Source organism: Erigeron canadensis, chromosome 1, assembly GCF_010389155.1.
Source record: "Erigeron canadensis isolate Cc75 chromosome 1, C_canadensis_v1, whole genome shotgun sequence".
Taxonomy (NCBI): domain Eukaryota; kingdom Viridiplantae; phylum Streptophyta; class Magnoliopsida; order Asterales; family Asteraceae; genus Erigeron; species Erigeron canadensis.
Window position 1 is genome coordinate 369,450 of NC_057761.1, and position 19,225 is coordinate 388,674.

The 19,225-nt window shown below is 33.5% G+C and overlaps 1 protein-coding gene across 2 annotated transcripts; it reads right to left on the minus strand.

The window, feature by feature from the left end:
• Positions 1 to 9,341: 9,341 nt before the first annotated feature.
• LOC122602434 (two-component response regulator ARR17) lies at positions 9,342 to 11,565 on the minus strand. Of its 2 annotated transcripts, none has more exons than XM_043775121.1 (5): positions 11,236 to 11,565; positions 11,024 to 11,136; positions 10,859 to 10,927; positions 10,619 to 10,689; positions 9,342 to 9,942 (listed from the first exon to the last, which is right to left on the minus strand). In XM_043775121.1, the coding sequence occupies exons 1-5, from the start codon at positions 11,369 to 11,371 to the stop codon at positions 9,564 to 9,566; spliced, it is 768 nt and encodes a 255-aa protein (XP_043631056.1). In that variant the 5' UTR covers positions 11,372 to 11,565; the 3' UTR covers positions 9,342 to 9,563. The 2 variants fall into 2 exon arrangements, with proteins under 2 accessions (XP_043631056.1, XP_043631053.1); XM_043775118.1 differs by having other exon boundaries at positions 10,859 to 10,936; positions 11,236 to 11,563.
• Between the last annotated feature and the right edge of the window lie 7,660 nt (positions 11,566 to 19,225).

Genomic DNA, 19,225 nt, shown 5'->3' on the forward strand with positions numbered 1-19,225 from the left:
CTTCCAGAATCATCTCATCAAGATTCTGGAGAAATCGGTCAGGAAACTGCCCCAATAACCACTTCCCCAGTACAAGTAAAAGGAAGTGGTGAAGAAGAAAGAGGGTCTGGATCACCTCTTGTCATACCAGTAGCAACTGCTGAAAGTGGGGACATCATGGCTGCTGATGGGTCCCTAATAGTTGAAGAGGTTGAGGGGGAACAAGTTAGGCAAATTGAAGGAGATAATCTGGAGCAATTGGCTCAGATTGATTTGAATGTTGGGGTGGAGAATGTACAAGTAGAGGACCAGGCAGGTGGAATCGGCCCAGATTGGGATATGGTTGATTCTCCACTGTCTGAGGATAATGACTTTGATGTTAATATGAGTTTTCTGGGAGAAGAAGAAATTGATCGCACCATCCATTCTGTCTCCCAGTCAATTCTATCTGATGTGCCTCCTCCACCCCAGTAAATACACCAACACCTCTTCCAGAACAAACACCAACTACAACTTTTGAATCACCTTCTACACCAGAAATTCATTCTGAACCACTGGCAGTCACCTAACCAACTGAAAGTATCACAAGGGTGTTGCCAGTATCATCGATCACCAGAATCACCAATCCTTCCAGTGGTCACTCCTCTTCTTCTTCAACCGAGGTCCAAGGCCTTTTTGATAAGGTGGCGGACCTGGAGAGATCACTTCAGGCTTCTTCTCAGGTTATTTCTGACTTCAAAACTCTAATCTCCAATAATTTTAAGTCAGAAATGAACATATTTGCTGGAAATGAGAAGATAGTTTTTGAGAAGCTGGATGAACTTATCGTGGCAACAAATAGAAATTATGAATCAATACAAGTTGCAGTCCAGGGAATCAAGGGGGATGTGGTGAGAACTGTTCAGACTGCCATTCAAACTAAAGTTGCTCAACCTCTGGCAAGTCTGACTGGTGATGTTCAGAATTTGACCACCAGAATAAGCTCTCTGGAGAACAGGCCAACCCTGGAGAAAAACTCAGTGGTCAGCACGCTCAGTGATGAAGTTGTTAGAAAGTTCAGGGGAGATATGTTGAAAGAAATCACTGAGGAGGTGTATGAAACTCTCCTTAGAAATCTTTGTGATGGGTTGCTGCCTGAAGTAATGAAGATGATCGACGCCAAGTTACCTCGCCACTTTCCTCAAGATCTTGAAATAATTAAAAAGGAAGTGATGCAGTTGAGGAAAACTGTGAACAACATTGCTCCAGTGTCTAGTCGAACATTTGACTCTGCTGACAGACATAAGCTAGATCAGGTGTGGAATCATCTTCAATCTGGAGATGCTTCCAAGGGGGAAGGTTCTGGTTCTGGTACAGAGAAGGTTGTTGATCTTAAGAAGAAGATCGAAGTCTGGAAGAAGGTTATTGGAGAAGATGTCACTTGTACTGAAGCCAGTGGACAAGTTTATGAAGAGGCTGCTGGTACTGATGCCAGTGAGCCAGTATTTGAAGAGTTCCCAGACATCCCTACCACAATGAAAAGTCTCAAAAGAAAGAAAGTGGTGTCTGGGGAACCAACAGATGAAGCAGAAGAGGAATATGTTTCTTCTGATGAGGCCAAGGCAAAGAGACTGGAGCAAGAGTGCATCTTAATTGAAATTTTCAAGAAGAACTTAATAGATGACTTGATTGCTCACCAATTAGATATGGCCAGGCATGGGACTCTGTATTCTTACAACGCTGGCAGGTTGGGCGTACAAATTGAAGTTTACAAAAATATGAAGGATGATCCCAGGCTGAAGAAGTGTCTGGATGCCTTGGATGACGTCTATATTCGATCCATGTATGCTCAGGATGAACAAGTATATGATTCTGAAATTTATGGTGTGAGCATACTGGATCTTATTGCCCAGAGAAGAAAAGAATTGAAAAATCTCCAGCAACAAATAAGGAGTAATGCAACTGCTCTGGAGCATGAATATAGGAAGAAGGTTAAGGGTTTACCCAAGGCACAAGCCAGAAAATCCAAAGCTGCCAGAGATGCAGATCTTAGCACATTCATTCCCTTGAACACAACTGAAAGGATCAATAAAGAAAAATTTCAACAAGTTACTGAACAGAGAAAGGTGTCCAGGGAAGTGGATGAAATGGTGAAAAAGGCTCACACAAAGGAAAAGTATGAACATTTGTCACAATTTAGAGCTGATGTCCGATCAATACTGGGTGCTGAGATCCATCTGGCAGAAAATCATGACAACTTCTCTAAGTTCCATGTCAAACTCTTCAGAGAAGGGAACTTTACTGATGAAAGAAAAGACACTTCAATCAGGGCTTTTGGGTGGTCAGAATTAAGAGAGATTGGTCTTTCATTCAGGGGTAAGGATGTCTCCCAGGATGTTAAATACTTTATGAAGAGGATTGGCAAGGAATGGATGATGAAGGAATTGATGGAGATGGAGTTGGGCTTAAGGACTTCTCTTACTACGTCTTCATCTCCAGGTGTAAAGAGGAAGGCCACTGAAAAGCTAGCTGGGCATGCTAAAAAGAAAAAGGTCTGACTCTAATATTGTACTTGTATTTATTTTATGTTGATAAAATTGTAACTTTCCTCCAGTTGATGACTGTAAATATAAGTTGCAATTCCTATTTTTTTTTCACAAGTACTTATCCAGATTAAGTCTAGAAATTAAAATGTACAAACTGTGAACACTAATGATCTATAAAGTGGCTCTCCAGAAATTCAAATTAGACTTAGTCAAATTTTTCAAGGATTCTTCAAGCACAAACTTGTATAGATAAAAGCTTGAAAATTCTTGCATAATTTCTAAACATATAGGGGGAATTTGTTAGGTCCAGATTTACTGGACTCGCTCCAGACGTGACTACTGGAGCCCTCTAAAGATTTGTCCAGAAATTATGTGAAGACCAGTGAACAACTTACTTGTATAGAAATCTGAATTACACCAGATTTGTTCACTGGACTTCACTCCAGTCAAGATCTTTTCACTGAAGAACATTCTCACTGAAGTCTGAAGAAAGAAGTCTGACAAATAGCGGAGCTCACTGGAAGACTTACCAGATCTCCTGACTGGAGTCCTTGTCAGTGTTCTAGACCTTACAAGTCTGAACACTGATTACGAGTAATTGACTTTATGCCTTTACATGCCTTTAACCGGACAATCCATTTGTTTTTTGTTAAAAGCCTTACATGCATGTAAAGGTGGTCGGTTAATTAAAAGACAAGTCACTATCATGTGACTTTATTCTTGTACTTTAATCAATGCTTTTAAGGAATTAAAGTAATTTCCTTAAATGCATGTAACCATATTTGTACGCAAAAAAGAATATTATATTTATTCTCTTTGCCTATAAATACCAAGTCACTTCCTCGTCCAAATTACATACTTTTGCAATTTGGTGCCTTTGCTCAAATACTCTCGATCTAAATAGTCATACTTCACAACTTTAAGTATTTCGATCAAAGAGTTTATTTAGAAAAGATTAGATCACCTGTAATTCATAGGTTGTTTAGATACTTACTTTATAATATCTTGTTCCGTAACAACCTTGTATTTTATTTAACATCAATAAATAAAATACACTTGAAAATTACATTGTGCCTCACCATTTACTTACTTGCTTATCTTTATATTGCTTAAGTACGTATTACGTTATATATATTCTTGCATTTATATTTATCGTAATACTAGTCCAATCTAGTGCTTACTTGACATTTAATACTAGTCCTATCTAGTGATTACTTGCCTTGTTATTCTATACTTGTGGGTTAAACTATCGAGTGAGGGACTTTACATACCGATAGTCGAAATCCTTGGTTGATCATTAGTTGCCTATGCTAGTTGGATGGTTTGGGGTTGTCTTGATTATGTCGGGTTGGTGTATTCTCTATTGGGGGTAGATTGATGTCATCATAATTATTGATTAAGTCTAGATTATTCGGATTAGCATGATTGTTTATGATTTGTCAACAAAATTTCAAAGTTGTAAAAAGGGGATACCAATTAGACAGGGTAAAAGTAGTTCATTAAAGAGAAAAGAGAATGAAAAGAATGATAAACAGGAAAAGAAATAAAGAAACAGAAGAACTTGGACTGTCATTTGGTATTTCCCTCATCTTTGGCAAATCAATGTAGAGTTGGTACATAAGTTTAAACCAACAAAGTGTTCTTTGATTGTTTATATTCTTCATTTGAAGTTGGCAATGTTTGTTAAAGCCAATATGGGTAAGATTCGGTGGTTTGAAGTCGTTTTAAGGTAATATACCACAATGGTGTCGGTATTTATCGGTATATTGGGGGAGTAGAGTCGGGAGAACGTCTTTTGGGTTTTGGATAGATGGCAACTAGTGATATGGGTTGTGTTGGACTAGACTATAATGTAAAACCTTATTAATTGTTGTGTTATTTCCTTTTAACACCAATTATATCCTTAGATTTCCATACACATTGTTAATGACCCTTGTAAGTCTTTGTACATTTCAACCGTGTTTATTACCTCTTTTGATAGACGTTATATGGTGCTTGCGCCATGGCGACATAGGGACGATTCTATTACAAGCCTATGGTTAAATATATGCATCACGACTAGGCTTCGAGTGATTGATACAATATTTCAACCCAATAATTTGTTAGTTGGAGAAAGTTAGTTGAGATGTTCTTCTTTCATTTGATTAAAGTGCTTAGTCGTGTTTTCGAGGCTTATGGATCATTCAAGTATCAAACATTTTAATTTTTCATTTAAAATTAAAACTGCTTAACTATTCTTGTGGTTTTGCTTCTTTTTGAATTAATGTCATGTTTTGCAAATCAAGAATCAAGGGAATGAAAGTTTTGAAATCTGAATTTGCTTAAGGACAAGCAAGGCTTAAGTATGGGGGATTTGATATGTCCATTTATATATACATTCCCATGTCGTTTCTAAGTCGTTTTGAGCTTAATTATGAGCAAATTACATGTATATTCGATGCTTTGATGGTATTGTTAGGGATTGCAGGCTTAGAACAGGTGAAATGGTTAGAAACAGCTTTCGGAAGACTAGAAGATGCACTAGGATGGTTCATGGACGCATACGAGTGAAGACGGAATGAAAACTATAAGTTTTGGCTGAAAACAGAGCAGGTGCGTCGCACCTGGAAGATTGGTGCAGAGCATTTTCTTCTCAGAAAGTTGGAAGATGTAAGAAAGCAGGGAGGTGCGGCGCACCAACCCTGTGGTGCGTCGCATATTGGGCAGAATGATTTTTGGAAACAAGGCTAGGTGTGACGCACCTGATGCTTGGTGCGTCGCACCTATAGGTCGGTTTGTGAAGACTTTTTGAAAACTCTATAAATACAAGACCATAACCCTCCCATTCGATATACAATCATCTCTAGTCGATTTTAGGGTTCTTTGGGGCAATTCTCAGCAGCTTTGTCGTCCATCAAGGTCTAAGGGTTGTTCGTGAGCTTCAAGGCATTCGGTTATCGATTTTCTTAGCGTTTACTTGTTTTCTACACATTGGTACAATATGTTCTCTTATACTTTTACTCTTTGTGCTTTGTTTATGATTATGAGTAGCTAAATAATTCGTCATCCACTGAGATGAAGTGATACATTGAATAATGGTTGCATAATCTTTTGAATTCAAGTTGATTTGATTTAACGTTGTGTCGTAATCTTAACTTATTAATTCTTTGTTATTTAACTCTTAATTGCGGATAGTTTTTGCATGATCTTAGTGGTAACTAGGCTGTGTAAAAGTTATTTTGATTGCTTGGTTAGAAGCGATTGTTTCTATGACGGGTACGGTAGAAAGTAATTAATAATTAATAAGAGTTAACGGGTTAATGGTTGGGTACAATCAATAGACACAATTGTTATCTAAATAACCAAAACAATTAGTTGACTAGGAAAGTTATGAAAGGCGTCTTGGGGTATCGGTCTTAGTAATGGAACTAGTTAATTAAGGGAATTGAATAAAGTAATGAACTTGACGGGTACGGGGTGAGTCTTTGTTTAGTTCTCGGTTATAAATCAACATATTCGAATTGGTTCTTCATTTAACTGCAACCTAAATAATGTGTGTCATGTAGTCGAAGTGGATGATCTTCTCATCCTATTTGATATAAAACAATTCTCTTTTCGATAAATTCTTAGGAATTTCTAACTCTTTCAATCAACTAACTTTTAATATAAAATCAAGATGACGTGGTGTCTTTAAAAACCAAAATCTTTTTAACTACTTAAAACTCGCTAGCTCTTTGTAGTCTCCGTGGAACGAACCTTTACTTACTTTAATCTATATTGCATACGAACGGGTCCACTGCCCGATTGTGTGTGGTATTCGATTCGGAGTATTTTTAAGGATTTTAATTTAACTAGATTTTCACACATCAAGTTTTTGGTGCCGCTGCCATTTAACGACATCCAGTCAATAAAAGCATTATTATCAGATTATGTCAATAAAAACATTATTATCAAGTTGCTTCAAATATAATAAATATGTTATAGTTGGGTATGACGGGTTTGCTAAACGGATATATCCATAATGGATATGATATATCCATTATCCATCCGCGATCTGCAAACGGATACATATTTATATCCGTTATGTATCACTGATAATTTTTTTTTGAAATTACCCATCCATGACGGATGGATATCCACAGGTTACGGTTTTTTTCTCGTCCATTGCCATCCTTATCTGACGGGATTGCTTTGATTAATTTTTACTATATAAAATATAAAGACCCTAAAAATCCAGAAAACTTGTTGCCCCATATTTTTTTCCCACCACCCACGGTTGTTGCTGCTACTGATCAGATTCCGGTCAGCCGCCAAGAGGCTCTTCGTGGTCCGACTGATAGATCCCAAGTGGCTGTTGCTTCGAGTAGTGTTGGGTCTTTGGGTTCAAACTTCAATGAAACACAAACCGAAAACACTTCTTTATCATAAACTCATAGATATACTCGTATACAATATATATATATATATATATATATATATTTGCAGAAATGGTCCTATAAGCAATAAATGGACGAAACAACCCCCCAATGTGACAAGCACATGGGGGCATTAACGGCTGAATTCTAACGACGTGTTACTTTTGGACCAAAATTGCAAGAGGTATGATATAACAGGGATACATTTCACGACTTTTCACATTTTTGTATCAAACTTGCAAAAGGTGTGATAACACAGGGACCAAAAATGCAATTCGTTCATATTTATACTTTTTAAAATATGTTATAAATCTCTACTACCTAATAAAAGAAATCACACCTCCCACCATAAATGTTTTTTGCCTTTAAAATTACTTATTTACCCTTGAACTTACCTTTTTTATTTTTTTTCTTTTAATATTTAATATTAATACAAAAACTGATTTTGACAAATAAAGTGGTCATCCATGTTTCTTTAGTATTTACGGTTTAAGATTAATGTTGGTGGATCAATTATTTTTATTAAAGTTACAGTTTTCAATTTTAATAATTAAGATGTCCTTTATCTTTTATTTGGTAAGATTAATGGATAAGGAAAAGTTTTATTTATAAAAAATCTGGGCATAAAATATTCTAGACCATCTTCCCCACCACTGCCACCGCATTACGCGGGTATTATGCTCGTGTTTTATAGTTTATGTTAAACGAAGCCTAAAATCTATAGTTAAAGTTAGTTTAATAAGTATGTATTTACCATATTCATAAGTTGAGCTTTTGATATGTAATTTACAATTTTTGTATACACATTGCTGCATTTAGCGTGTTCCATATTTTATATAGTAAGTAAAAACCAACATGGTTGGATAAATGGTTAGGACTCTTGTCTTTGAAGACATTAATTTAAGGGTTCTATCCTCATATCTTGTAAGGCTGTATGTCCATTTATATCTTAAATAGAATTTGAAAGCAGACTCTTTACAACGTCATGATATGGATAAGACTGTTTACATCTTATTGTCCCCACTATCAAAGTATTAGGACCCAAAATTCATAAAAAGTGTCATTGGGTGTTTCTTTTACATATTTATACTATCTTATAATAATTATCACTTTCTCTCTCATAAAAGTGTTAGATGAAAAATTACCATTTTGCCCTTTATAAATTAATTTACATCATTAATTCTTTATCTTTTAAATTATATCTACTGTCACTTTACATCAATTACATTTACATAAATTACTTACAGAGTTGCACCCACCATGAACAACACCACCACGGCCACCATCACCACCGCTAATCGTCGTCACCACCAAACCGCCGCCGCATCACGCGGATACAATGTTAGTTTTATATAGTAAGTATCGATTATAGATAGAAGAATAGAAAGGAAAGAATAAAAAAATAAGAAATGTTTACGTAGTGTGAGAGAAATAATGAAAGGAAAGAAATCATAAAAGGTGTCCAAAATCTTCCCAAATCGAAAAAAATATTCCTTCTTACCAGACAAGATCGGGACATGAAATAAAACCAAATCTTTATCAAATCAATCCTCAATTATTAATTTCCCCACCTTATGTTAATGTCGAGTTACTACTTTTTCCAATTTCCACCCATCGATCTTTTTCCTATTTCTTTTCGTTTACTAATAATATAATTATATTATTATTATCTTTAACTAAATCATACTTATTATAATTGTCAAAATTAAAGTCAAAAGCAATACAAAAGAGCACTACCCGAAACAAAGTAATTGCATTTTCAACGATAGCTATCAAGTAGAAAAATATACGCAAGTCTAATATTTTCACACGTTACTTTTAAACAATTCCTCGGGATGACTACCTTTACTCATATGTTGCTAGACTGGACATAGTTGTTATATCACACGGAAAAGGCTTCTTATTTATAGGTTTTTCTTCTTTCCTTTTTTCTTTTTGTTAATCAAGATATACCATACGTGATCCAAGTGAGGTATCCCCGTGACTCTTTTAGATCATCTTTTGATCACCTCAAGTTGTTTACATATGGAGGTTAGACGTCTTTTGACGAAACATTGTATATAAACAATAAATCTTAAAAAGTTACTTCTAATGTCATTAAAGTCGCATAAGTGGTTAATAAAGTCGCATAAGTGGTTAATATTTTTTGTAAGACTGAAGTCATTTTCTATCTTAGATGCAACATGTAAGTAGTCTCTACACTGTCATGGACTGTTTATATTTAACCTTCTCCGGTTCATATACCATCGAAGTATTGGGATCTAAAACCCGTGAAAGATGAAATTAGGTGATTCATTATTTTTAACACTTTCATGACATCTATTGATTGAATTTCAGTAAAAGATTTCGTCATAGAAACAATAAACTTAGATTAAAATGGGTAAAATAATGTTATTCCCATATGAAGGAAATAGTGAAGACACGAAAATAACATAGATCGAAAGACAGGAATCTATTCAGAAATATATATCAAAATTGTAGTAATATTTGGAATTTCACATGAACGTAAAGGTTAAAGCCATAGGAATAAGAAAGAAGGAAGAAAAAAAAATAGCCACTTTTGTGTTTTGGTTTTTAAATGTACAAGTACTTGAGGTTTATCTATGAAGCAGTAATTAATACTAATAAAAAGATATGGTGGATGATGAAAATGGTATGTTTTGTATTAGACTTGATTATCGGAGTTGGTGACCTTAAGTCGCATTGTTGGGGATTCTAGTTGAGAGGGTGAAAAGGGATCGGGGGACATCGGAGGTGTTGATGATGATGATGTTGATGAAGAGGTTGTCGGAGGCGGTGATTGGGAGGTAGACGACGGAGACATGGTTGGGGACGTGGAGGGTGAGGAGGAGGAGGACATTTCTTGTAGTTTTCGTTTGTTGAAACAACTAGTAGTAATCGTCTTTTCTTCTTGGTTGTTATTAGTTGTGGCAGCTGGGATTGTTCCCCTGTTGTCACCACCAAACATGTAATCTTTCAATCGTTTGACATCCGAGAGTTTTACGGGCTTTACAATGAAATCCTCTGCACCTTCTTCTAAACACCTATATAGATAATCATGGATGATTGATCGGTTGATAAAAATTGTCCTAATTACTAATTAACTAAAACGTCATCAAACAAGTTAAATACGTACAGATGGTAGTTGTAACAGAAAAATATGCTTCCATCCTTGGGAATCAAATTCAAAACTAAAGTTTGATGTTGTTAGTTTTGGGGGATAAATGTGTTGTAAAATTTGGTAAAATGCGTGTTTTGGAATCAATAATCTTTTACTACATCCTAAGTGAAAACTACATCGTAGAGAGGATCGATCATGTACATAAACTTAATTCTAACAACAACAGGGGAGATGATCAGACAGATGATGAGTATAATACTATTACATATGAAACTAGCATTAATAACAAAGTGAACTTTTTGTCATATACAATAAAATCATTGTTTAAAGTTGTTATTGTATACAACAACAAAAGTATTAGTGAATTACTTATTGTAGGGGTAATATATTAGCTTGCAAATCAAAAAACAACACCTGCTGCTACTACTACTAGTACTACAAAAGAAAAAAAAGAATGGAGGAATTTGAATTGTATGCAGTAAATTAAGAATTCATAAGCAGAGTAGCTAGGTATTTGTTGATTGATAAAAGCAATGGGGGAACTAGGAAAAAGGAACATTTTATTTAGCGGATTATATATAAAAGAAAGAAAGAATTACCGGTCGATCCGTGCGACAACGTTTTCTGATGACATGATCACAACTGGTACCTCTCGGAATGTTGCCGATCCCTGAAACAACATCCATTTACTTATTTTGAGATAAAATAAAAATTAGGAGGAAGAATAATACAACATATTACATATATATATGTATGTGTATATACCGGAAATAATTAATAAAAGGGAAATGATATACATGATGATGGAATTAAAGCAAGCAGGCTGGGGATAGTAATACCTTGATTTTTTTGAGCAATTCGTAACCAGTCATTCCAGGCATGCAGTAATCCGTGATTATCAGATCCACCTTCAATCCCTTCATTATTATTTACATTTTTCACACTTGAATAATTATTATTACACAATCAATTCCAATTTCAATTCCAATAATATAAATACATACATTGACGACGCTGAAGTCATCATGGCGAGGAGGAGGAAGAGAAGCGTTTGTTTTGTCTTGATCAATCAGGCCCAAGTATTGCAATGCTCTCCATCCGCTTTCCACCGTCGTCACTGCAATGCACCCATATATGTTTTCTTTTATTTAATTATAAATATAATAATAAATATAAATGTGAATTTGTTACAGAGGAGGAATTGGTTGGTACGAACCTTTACAAGAGGTGATTTTAAGCAAACGTTCAATCACTTTACGATCCACTACACTATCATCCACAGCCAATACATGTACTTCTTCTTCTTCCCACCTTGTTGGAAACAAACCATTACTCCTCCTCATTGATGCCATTGATTCTTTCTTTCTTTACTCTTTTTTTTTTTTTTCTCTTCAAGTTCGATTCAAATTTTATTTAATTCATCATTCAATCCATCCCAAAGTAACACACACACACATATAAATCAAATCAAATCAAATCAAATGGGTATATGTATGTGTATATATGTGTACAAGAGAAGAGAAGAAATGCCACGTCTCTTTCAAACAAGATGATGACATATATATATATATATATATATATATATAACATAATAATATATATTGTTCAAGATCACCTAAATCTTATAAAATCTACTTTTTTTCTTTTTTTTTTCTTTTTGATATATATTAATATTAAATTCCATATCATCTTATTTAATACAATAATAACAATTATAACAACAAAGAAAATACGCTGAGATTCTCATATCCACTTTGGTGCTGACCCCCTCCCCTCTCCTTCACACATTTTCTTTTCTTTTTTCCCCTCTCACACTCCTTCACACATGAGTGGATGTGTGTGTTCTTGACTTCATCATCAATATTTTTATTTTATTGTTCAATTTTAAATCAACATATCATTATCAAATCTTCTTTTCTTTTTTATAATTAACTTTCTCAAAATCAATTACCTTTTTATTTACTTAACCCCACCGAGATACTCTAAACATACATATCTTTTGAATTTTGTTAAACAAAGCTTTTAACCGTTTTTGATAAGTTGAAATAAATATTTGTACACTTACCATAAAAAGTAAAGAGTGCACTTTTAATCACGTTAAGTGAAATCCTAAGAGACCATTGGTTCACATAATGTTTTTGAAGGAATTGAATATTTATAAATGAATTGAAATTTTAAAAAAATTAGAATCTGAAAGTCTTAAAATTTGTTTTGTGTTTGACAGAATTTAATAGAATTCTATTACTCCCTCCGTCCCATTTTAGTTGTCTATGTTGACTAACTTTGACTGTAAATAACTTTTTTTATGTCATGTAACACTTGATATAAAATATATGAATGGATTGGCTTTTTAATGTATCTTTCATTTATATTAGTCTCATTAACTACTATATAGTACAAACAAAGTTATTTACGGTCAAAGTTAATCAACAAAGAACTAAAATGGGACGGAGAGAGTAATATACTACAAACCCACCAGCATGAAATGGTGATGCCTATAGCCAGTGTAAAGAAGTCATTTGTCTTAATCAAGTCGCCTTCCGTTTTCCTGGCTATGACTTCCGATAAAAAATTCCACCAAAGACTCCCAAAGCACGGAAGAATTTAAAAGAAAGCTCGCCCGCTTTGTGCACGATTCGAACCCCCACCTTTAGGGTTACTTAAGTATCAACGTGTATAAAACTAAGGGCAGAGCCGCACCGTAGCTCATCACCATCATCTATGATCATCACCGATCGTCGATTACCCTCACCGTATCCACTTTATAAATAGAACTAAAGGTGGAACCCATACAGTATCATTATCGGAAAAAGATGACAACGATATCTGACGACTATTGCCCGCAAAGATGAAGATGTGATCGACGGCGAAAGATGAAAATACCCTTCCATAGTTCCAGGTGTATGTTTTACATCATTCTTTATCAAAATTCACAACTTTTATACGTCTGTATATTTGACAACTTAAAACCGATGCCCGACGAAACCGCTTGTCAACCACAAACCACTTGTTTTATGTATCAATGAAAACGTAGGAATATTATTTTTAAATGCTTATCACCGAGAAAAAAACAGCTATAAAAGCTATGCTTCTCAATCGAGTCGGTGATTTTAACTGCTTAGTGATGGAAACAACTTATGTACTTGTCTCCTTCAAAACTTTTTAAGACCTCATCCACCACCATATATTATGAGGATACACTTTTAGCTCGTAATAAATTGTGTGAGTGATCCATCTAAAACATATGTCTTTGAAAGTATCGAGTGACCGGCCCATCTAAAAAAACCCGAATATATAAGAGTGATCACAGCGCCAGACTCATCATTCCGAATGAATAGTCCCTCTTAGAGTCATATCAATAACTAATGTCCTAAAATATTCACAATGACATAACTAATTTAGATCCACCATTTATATTATTAATCTTTTAAATCGCACACATCTAAAAAATACACTTGTCTTTCCATGCACGAGCGACACAATAACAGACCACGGATGAGTCCACACGGGGCATTGTGAACCCTTTAACATGCTAATTTCAATTGTATAATTTGTGTTAATTGATCATTAATGTGTCGTTAGATGATAAGTCTAGTTAATCGGTAAATCTCTTATATAAATAAAAGAAGATTGTTTTTAGAAACTTTTTACTTATGTGGCATGTCATTATTTTTTCCTAAACTATTTTTAAAAATATATAATGTTATAATAGATTTTCTTTTCTTTTAAAAATTATTTTTTATATTAGGCAATATGCCATTTCTTTTTTTTTTTCATATTATTTTTTTAACCTTAATTATTTTTAATTAATATGAAAGATAATATCCTAACTCTTTAACTTTAGTTTCATATCTACTATTGATTTATGATAGTTACTTTTTAATTTTTCATCACCCTAATCGGTTTTATGTATTAATGTTCATCTTTACAAGTATGTAGCTATCTCCGTATCAAATTATAATGTATTGACAACAAATTAAATACATATTTCTATATATGTTTTGGTTTTAAATTTTTAATTAAGCGTCCCGGGTTAAACCCAAGTTGATTAGCTAGTTAAGGATAAATGATTTTTGTTTCTTTTAGATACACGTTTGGATTTGTTTATTATTAGAAGATTTCAAATTTTCAACACAAATGACATTAGGTTGGTTTTATAAAACGATGAATTTAAGTGGAATGGTCAAAACCGACAACATAACTCAACCATGGTCCCAAATTTGTGATGATATTCAGCCAAATGTTGTGGGTGAAAAAGCAAGATTTTAAGGACCATGTGGTCTAATTTTGCCAAAAGAAGACAAGACATTATGAGTATCTAAAAAGTATCCAAAAGGAAAACGTAAACTCCCTCATTTTTTAACCTTTTTATATTTTTATCGGTTTAACTAGTAGTTAGTATTTGAAATATCATAATGAAATCCAATTGAGAAATATGCAGAGCTCGAACTTTGTATGCCTAAAAAAAAACCTAGTATTTTCGAAAAACCTCCTAATAATCCATCCTACAAACATAGGATTCGAATTTTAACGGAACAGTCCAAAATCTAATACCTATCAATGGGCCACTAACCTTATCGATCACTCAGATCTTTATGAAGAATTGTCTTCTAAAATTATTTTTAGAAAAAGTATTATGTGTCAAATCTATATTTTTCTTCAAAAAGGTTTTATTTTATTTATGATGTCATATGTCATATTTAATATTGTAATATATTTAAAGATAAATAGCTAGCTTATTAGATGTTTATTTTAAATTCTTACTTTTTGATTGTTATTTTTTTTTAATGTTTTGTAATGCAATAAATACTCATACATATATATTATGTTAGCCAGCTCAATATCTCCAAACCAAGTTATGATATATCAATTATAAAAACTACATATATTTTTTTAACTTTTTTTTATTTTAAAATTTAATATAGTGCCCGGGTTAAACCCGAGATTGTTAGCTAGTTTATTATAAAAAGAGAAAAGTATATCTCGCATGATATCATATTAGAAAGCTTAAAGTGCAATTATTTATATTTCATTGTAGTGTATAGGATTAATTAGATTATTTCCGAGGTAATAAATGGGATAAACATATTAAATTTTTATAATAACATGACCAGTAATTTTAGATAGGACGTGTTAAAGAATGATGATGTAACGTGAAATGTTCATTTGAATATTAAAATTTATGTTAAAACTAAAAAACTGGTCAAAACACATTATAATTTAAATGTAACACAATGTGTTTTTATTGTGTTTTCTAAAAACACATTGTGTTAATTTTTAAATCACAATGTGTTTTTGATAGCGCGTGATAATCAGAAAATTGTTCAACCACACTGTGATATGAACTTAATACAATGTATTTTCTAAAAATACACTGTGTTAAATTCAGATCACAATATGGTTAATTTCTAATTTTCACGAAAATTTTAGTTTTCAAATGATCACAACCCGTATTATAATTATTATAAAAAACTCTATATTAAATATTATGTATGTCATATTTTTTTATAAAGATTCTGGAAAGTACGGAAGTTAAATCACATGATGAATGGATGTATCATGTGTGTATATAGATTTGGATATACACATACAGATATACGGATGATGATGATGAAAAGTTTAGAATTAATTACAATTTTGGTCCTATATTAGGAAAAGATCACTACCCATTATGTGTCTGACATATGACTATTTATTAAACAGATGTTTTGATTAGACCAAAAGTATTGACAGGGAGAAAAAAACTTGGACTAAAAGTGTAATTAATGAAAGTTGCAAGTAGAGTCTCACAATAAGGACGATTTTTGTAATTAACTCTATAATATATTATAATTGCACCATTTGTTATGAGTCTTTTTGTAACACCCCAAAATTTTTAAGATAAAGAGATTAACTCCTTTTTATAGTTTTGACATTAAATTAATTTCCTAGTATTTTATTTTTAGATTTGGGGTTAATTTAGTTGGAACTTTAGCAGATAACGGATAAAATACCCACAAAAAGTGAGATGGGTCGTGGCATCTCCAAAGAGTGCCAGCCATCCAATTTGTTCATGAGTCATCCCCCACCACTCTTCTTCTTCACCTCTTTATGCATTTCATCTTATTCTTTCAAAATCAAAGATAAATCCTCTCAAGTTCAAGGTAGAAAGTAAAATAATAATCACCACCAACAATTCTTATCAAGCAAAATTGAAAAGTTAGGGTTTGTGGGTTGTGGTGGTGGCCGAAAATTTAAGAGAAAAAGGGGGAAGGAATTGTGAATTGAAAACCCTAAGCTATTATCTTCCATTGTTGAGGTATTGATTCCCATTACCCTAGTTTTACTTGTTTTTGAGAATTAGGGTTCTTAAGACTTTCAATTTGGGGGTTTTGTAATAAAATGAGTTTTATATAAATTTTCCCCAATTCTTTAGATAACCTAGTTTGTCATTGAGTTATATGTTGAGTTTGATTTAGAAATTTATTTGTTCACTTGAAAGTGTTGATTTGTGTGAAAAGTTAGTTTTTACTAGTTGATGAAATAATGATGAAAGTGGTAAATTGAGCTACGAAGTGAATTTATTGATATTGAAGGTAACTCAATGACAAATAGGTTGGGTTTGAATTTAGAAAAGGCTAGTGATTGATAGAATGACTAAGTTGAGTTAGCCAAGTTTGTGAATGTAAGCTTCTGCATATTATGACATGATTCTAGGTTGAAGCTTGTTTGTGCATTGCCATTTTGTTGAGTTATTGTTCAAGTAGGGGAGGAGGTGAGTATATTTGCATACCTTTGTGTATACATTGGGTCAATTACCATATGATGTTGAGTTGTGTCCATATGTGGTAATTGATTTGGCGTTAAGCCCATGTGGGGCATAGTGTGTATGAGGCCTAAAAACCTCTGGGACCTAAGAATCCCGATAGTTGATTTAGTGGGGCCTAAGAACCCTTTGTGAATGAGGCCTAAGAATCCTGATAGTTGATATTGATTATGTTTGTTTAGCTTATATGGATCCATGTATAGCGTTAGAGTGCAAAGGTGAGTATGTAGGCATGGCACGACGGTGTCATGGGTTACATGTAATAGTCCTTTGTACGTTGCTCTCCTTCGTGATCATAAATGTATGCAAGTATATTCACTAAGCCTTTGCTTATATTTTAGTTGTTGCATTTTTCTTATAGGCGGTTCCGGAAGAAGGAACTAAGTGTGTTGATAGAGCTTGAAGTTGTAGATATCGTTTTTGAAAGACTTAAAGGTATTGTCATTCATGAAAGAATGGTGCTCTTGTGTAGATACTTAGAAGTCCCACCTCTTAATGGCTCTTGATTATCTTGAACGATTTGGGTAACTCAACTTTTGCCAAATCCCTGGAAAATTGTGGTTATGATTGGAACAAAAGCTTTTGAAAGTCATTTTGATCATTTTGTTAATTATCCAAGTTGGGCACATGACCCATTTGGTGGTCAATGATGTTGTAAAAGTTGTGAAAATGGTAAATTATGATGTGTTGATGTTTAATGCGATTTGAAGTCTTAGTTACGTTTTTAAATGGGTATGAAAATGTGTTAAATATGACCCGAGTTTTGGAGTATGTCAAAATAAGTTTTAGAAATTCTGGACAGCAGGTTGCCACTGCGCCGCAAATTATTGGTTCATCATAATTTTTAGAAATTCACCATATATTATGCAGATCGAATTCTACATCACGATTGGTTCATCATAATTTCAATGAAAGATGGGTATCTGAGAGCTTTATCAGCTATATATATTATCACAACAAATTATTGAACTCCACAAATCACATGTACAAATCTAGTACTTCGTATAAGATAATAGGATCAAGAATAGTAGAAAGTTATTAGATAGATTGAGTAAGTAATCTGGTTGGGGAATTAGTAGGTATCAAATGATACATGGGATTAGAGTTCCATCTAATTATAAGTAATGACTTTAATGTTGACTGAAGGCAAATACAATTTTATTGCAGCGTTTAGGAATAACAAATACTAAGTAGTTGAATACAAATAGTAAGTTGTTGAAGGTTGAAGCTAAATATACGCGATAGGACACTATCTAAAGAATCTTAACCTCCATGGTTCGCATCTTACTTTGACTAAAGAAAAGTGAAAGACTATAATAACTTATCTTTAAGAAATATTTGGTCATATAAAGGTAACTTGTCAACAAGATATATATAAGTCGGATATGCAATTTGACTTTTTGGATTTATTGTTTTTTCTAAAATTGATATCTTCCAATCGAAATTATGTACTCGTATAAATTTTCTATTTAAATAACCATCTAGAAGGGGGGTTTTGAGTTGCTGGAAATGAGTCTTGAAACTGAGGTTTTTATTTTAACCCGTACAACTTTTTATTTTAAAGATCTTTCATGACTTTTGGAAGCTTTTTGGGCTGGGTTTTTTTATATCAAATGGATCCAAACATGGCTACCATTTTAAGTGGTTTATTTTTAAAAGCATGATGTTTAAAAGCCCCAAAAGCCATTTACTAAACACACAATCTTGAGGATAACCACAAGAAATTTCAAAAACAATCACGAGATATTTCGGTCATGGCTGCATACTTTTACGTAACAAAGAGGGAGACAACCGTCTTTCGGGAAAAAGGATAATCACTTTATAATTAAAATTTAAAATCAAAATACATTTGGAAAATCACGGAACCCAACCAACAAATGTTTGTATTCATTGGTCTTGATGGAAAAACGTTTTTTGGAAGGGAAGTAATAATTGTACCACAACATTTGATATACTTACCACACTGTACATGTTTCATAACACACTGTACAATAATGTAATACACAAAAGTGGTAAATTTATCAAATTCTGTGGTACGAATATTACTCCCCTTTTTGGAATAGTTGGTATATAATATAGAAAACATATTTTTCTTCTTCCCAAACTTTTGCTTTCATGTGAGTGTAGTTGACTCTCAATTCCTTCATCAGTTTTGTTACAACATCCTCACGTCGGCATTTTTGAACGGACATACAAGTATACAACTTACGGCTCAAAGTAAGCATACTTAAATGGGTTGGGCTAAACCTTTGGATCAGGCTTTGAACTGATATTTGGACTGGGGTAGTGGGGTCGGGTAGACCGAAAGTCAACACGATTTATAACATGTCAGTTGATTTGAGACGCATCAAAAATCCACCAACATGATAACTCGAACATGAAACGGTTTTACACCCATAAT